The 3816-nt window shown below is 33.4% G+C and overlaps 1 protein-coding gene across 1 annotated transcript; it reads left to right on the plus strand.

The window, feature by feature from the left end:
* Window positions 1–752: 752 nt before the first annotated feature.
* Window positions 753–3441, plus strand: LOC124888846. Its single transcript, XM_047400139.1, has 4 exons — window positions 753–840; window positions 1426–1617; window positions 2077–2930; window positions 3070–3441. Exons 1-4 carry the CDS (start codon window positions 753–755, stop codon window positions 3439–3441), a joined length of 1506 nt encoding a protein of 501 aa, XP_047256095.1.
* The last annotated feature ends 375 nt before the right edge of the window (window positions 3442–3816 follow it).

Raw genomic sequence — 3816 nt, forward strand, 5'->3', positions numbered from 1 at the left:
TTTTTCATTGATCGAGACTTGGACCGAAATAAGCCATTTTTTGAATCAATTCACCAAAGTAATTTATTTTTTGAAAATTTTACAAAACTAGTATAAATGTTGTTTCCAATAACGTTTTATGTTTTAAAAAGGTTAACGGCTCAAACGGAATTGACGTTAGATGTTAGAATATGAAACGTTACTCACAGTAACGTTTTAACATAAAACGTTACTCTCAGTAACGTTTTAGACATAAGACGTTACCACCAGTAACGTTTCTCTGTAGCCCTGCCACCCAAGAATCTCTGTACAAATCTGACATTAAATACATTATCACCAATAATGTTTTAGTTGTAAAACGTTACTCCGAATAACGATTCTATCAAATCAACCCAGCAACTTTTTTGACCAAAATTTTTCCTTGAAATCGTAATCACTAGTCATATTTTTAGATAAAAACGTTACTGTGAGTAACGTTTCTAGCGAATCAAATCACAGACCTGCAAAGTAGTAATCTTGTTGATTGATTTATTAATAAAACGTTATTGCCAATAACGTTTTAGGACAACAGATTAAATAAGTGATGGTATGTATAGAATGTTCAAACACATTTTTACAATTCTAACCAAAGCTTTTGCTTATGTGCTTTATTCTGGAAACGACCTTTACAAAGTTTTAATAGGTATGACTAGCCAATATTTTGTAATGAATTAAAATTATTTTGATATTTTAATAATTATAATACATATCTTATTTTTGTGTATAGCAGAAAAATGACTAATTTTGAAGAAAATGTGATGGTTGCTTTGTATTGGGGTGATGAAATAATTTCTGAAATAAGCGGATTTAGATACAGCGAAGGTGCTAGAATGATTGTTAGCATGTCTATTTCAACTAGCTATGTTAAACTAGTTGCAATGTTGCATGAAAAAATGAGGAAAAACAGTGAAAATATTCAAATGAATATTTCTGAAAAATCCATGCTCATTTCAAGATAACATTACAAGGTTTATTGAATTTAAAATAGAGAATGATCAGTCTTTGCTACAATTTCTTGTCATTCCTCAAAAATTTTTGAATAAAATTGATATAAATCTTTTGGAGAAGTATGTAAAGACTAGACCAATAAATCATGATAATCTATTTCAAATGAATGGTCAGCATGGTTATCATATGAATTTATTAGCTCAAAATTATGGATTTACCATGCTCAGTCATCCTCATTTTGCATATACTGCAACCCTTAGTATCTATCAATCACTTGATGCAAGCCCTAATGAACATGAGTATCAATCATATGATGAAGGATTAAGTAGTAAAGGACACATTGAAAGTGGCCACAGACAATATGAGATCAGGTGGGTGATCTTTACTTTTTTTTGAAACTATAAGAAATCTTATGCATCACTACTTCACTAATTCATTATTTATTTTTTCGCAAAGAAGATAAGGATAACTTTGATTTGTGTAATGATGCACATGCTCAAATTTATGATGAAATTTTGGAGGAAGATGAACCTTCAGAAGATGATGGAGAAAGTGAAACCTTAGAAAGTGAATCTGATGAAGATACCAATGATAGTGAAGATTTACCTCAAAATGATATTGGTGTAAATCTTCATAATCAATTTGGTCAAAGTGTGTTTGAAATGCAAAATCATGATATACCCTACTTTACAACATTAGAGAATAAAGAAGATATTTTTATCTCTACCCGTGAATTTAAGATGAATTGTTGTTCTGTTTGGTCTGACGATGGCAAAAAAGATTTAAAAAAAGGAATGTGGTTTAGCAGTAAAGATAGATTGAAATGGGCTGTGAAAATTTAGAGTTTGCGCAAAAAAAAAGAATTCATAGTTGTAACATCAAGAAAGAAACTATGAATTGTCAGATGCAGGTTTCACGAATCATTAGGTTGTCGATGGTTTCCTCGAGGCCGAAAAGTTGGAGGTAGCCTTTGGAAGATAGGAAAGTATTTTGATAATCATAGATGTAAGACTGAAGGGCTTACTACAGGTCATGCTAACCTAGCTACCAATTTAATTGCATCTTTGTTTCTAAATTAAATACGTAAAAATTCCAAATTGTTGGTAGTAGATGTCATTTCTAAGGTTCATGAGATATTTGGTCATCAAGTAATATATCGGAAAGCGTGGCTTGGACGTCAACGAGCATTTAAATTGGTGTATGGTGATTTTCAGAAATCCTTTAGTGAGCTTCCTAAGTTTTTTGCATCTTTTCAACACTTTAACCATGGAACAATTGTAGAATGGAAACACGAAGAGTCAATGAGTTTGTTAAAGGTAAAAACGTTTAAATTTGTATTTTGGGCTTTCAAGCCATGCATTGATGGATTCCGAACTTGTCATCTAGTTATTTCAGTAGATGGAACCCATTTGTATGGTAAATATGAGATAAAATTATTAATTGCTGTTAGAATTGATGGAAATGATAATATTCTTCCTCTAGCATTTGCTATTATTGACAGGGAATCGAAAGAGGCATGGAAATGGTTTTTTAGAAAACTAAGCGCACATGTAATAAAGGATAGAGAAGATGTATGTATTATCTCTGATAGGGCAAAAGGAATATTAGCTAGTTTATCGGAGTTGTGGCAATTCCAGGAGCCTCGGGCCTTTCATCAATTTTGCGTAAGACATCTTAAGAGTAACTTTCAATCTTATTTTCCAAACAGGAATCTCAGTGATCTGATGTGGAATGCTGCATCGGCTCATCAAGTAAGGAAGTTTGAAGCTTTGATGTGGGAAATCAGGGAAGAAAATGAAGAAGCATATGAATATCTCATGCAATTTCCATTGGACAAATGGACGATTAGCCATGATGATGGAAAAAGATGGGGAACGTTGACAACAAATCTTTCAGTCTTTCAACGGCCTTATAAAGAAAGCTCGAGGATTGCCTGTCACTGCCATGGTGAGACTTTCATTGGAGTAAACAGTTAAACGATATACCCGTAGATCTCAAACAGCACACCAACTTGTAGAGCAAAAGGAATTATGGACAAGCAGGTTCAAAGTAAAGTAGGAGAAGAACCATGAAAGTTCAAAAAGACACTTTGTTTTTTATTAGAATATATCCACTGGGATATATGAGGTTAAATCTATTCAAGTTGATGGTACTGGTGGTAATCCTCATCGTGTTTCAGTAAATGATAAAAAATATGATTGTGAAAAATGTGCTAATTTGTACTTTCCGTGTTCACATGTCATGAAGGTTACTGAAAGAATGAGAGGGCTAGCTAGAAATTTTGTTAGCGAGCATTTCACAACAAAGAATTATGTTGCTACATATTCTAGGTCATTCTCACCAGTTGGGCACGAGGCATATTGGCTATCTCCAAATTTTATAATGAGAAGTAATGAATTCTATCGTCGTCCTAATCGACAAAGGACAACTAGAGTACCTAATGAGATAGATCGTGGTCCTGCAGTATATGGGTGAGCTTGGAGGTTGTGTAGACAGACTGGACATGATAGGCACCGATGTCCAACTCGTAATCAAACTTAAGTGGGTACTCTTATAATTTCTAACCGTTTTAAGTCTAATGAATTCTGTTTTGTGAATTATTTCTAAGTCTAATGATTGTTTCATGAATTAATTGAGTAGAAATCTTGTACCAACACTCCAGCTAACATTTGTAGCATTAGTACTTAAGTGTGCAATGAATAACTTATATCATCTGCTTAGAGAAATCTGTCATAGTTTGAGTTGCAAGATACTTTAGCTACAGTGGTCTTTCCTACGCCACCAAGTCCACAGATCACCCCAGTGCCAACTTCACTGGATTCATCCTGTAACCATGAGTTAATTTCCTTC

The sequence above is a fragment of the Capsicum annuum genome, chromosome 11 (genome assembly GCF_002878395.1).
Source record: "Capsicum annuum cultivar UCD-10X-F1 chromosome 11, UCD10Xv1.1, whole genome shotgun sequence".
In the NCBI taxonomy this organism is placed as follows: domain Eukaryota; kingdom Viridiplantae; phylum Streptophyta; class Magnoliopsida; order Solanales; family Solanaceae; genus Capsicum; species Capsicum annuum.

Bases quoted from the DNA above. Each gene is read 5' to 3' on its own strand.
- LOC124888846 (XM_047400139.1), top strand. From the start codon at position 753: ATGACTAATTTTGAAGAAAATGTGATGGTTGCTTTGTATTGGGGTGAT. The intron at 841-1,425 runs GTGCTAGAATGA...TTCGCAAAGAAG, and splicing joins CGGATTTAGATACAGCGAAG to ATAAGGATAACTTTGATTTG. The intron at 1,618-2,076 runs GTGTGTTTGAAA...TGTTGGTAGTAG, and splicing joins TCATAATCAATTTGGTCAAA to ATGTCATTTCTAAGGTTCAT.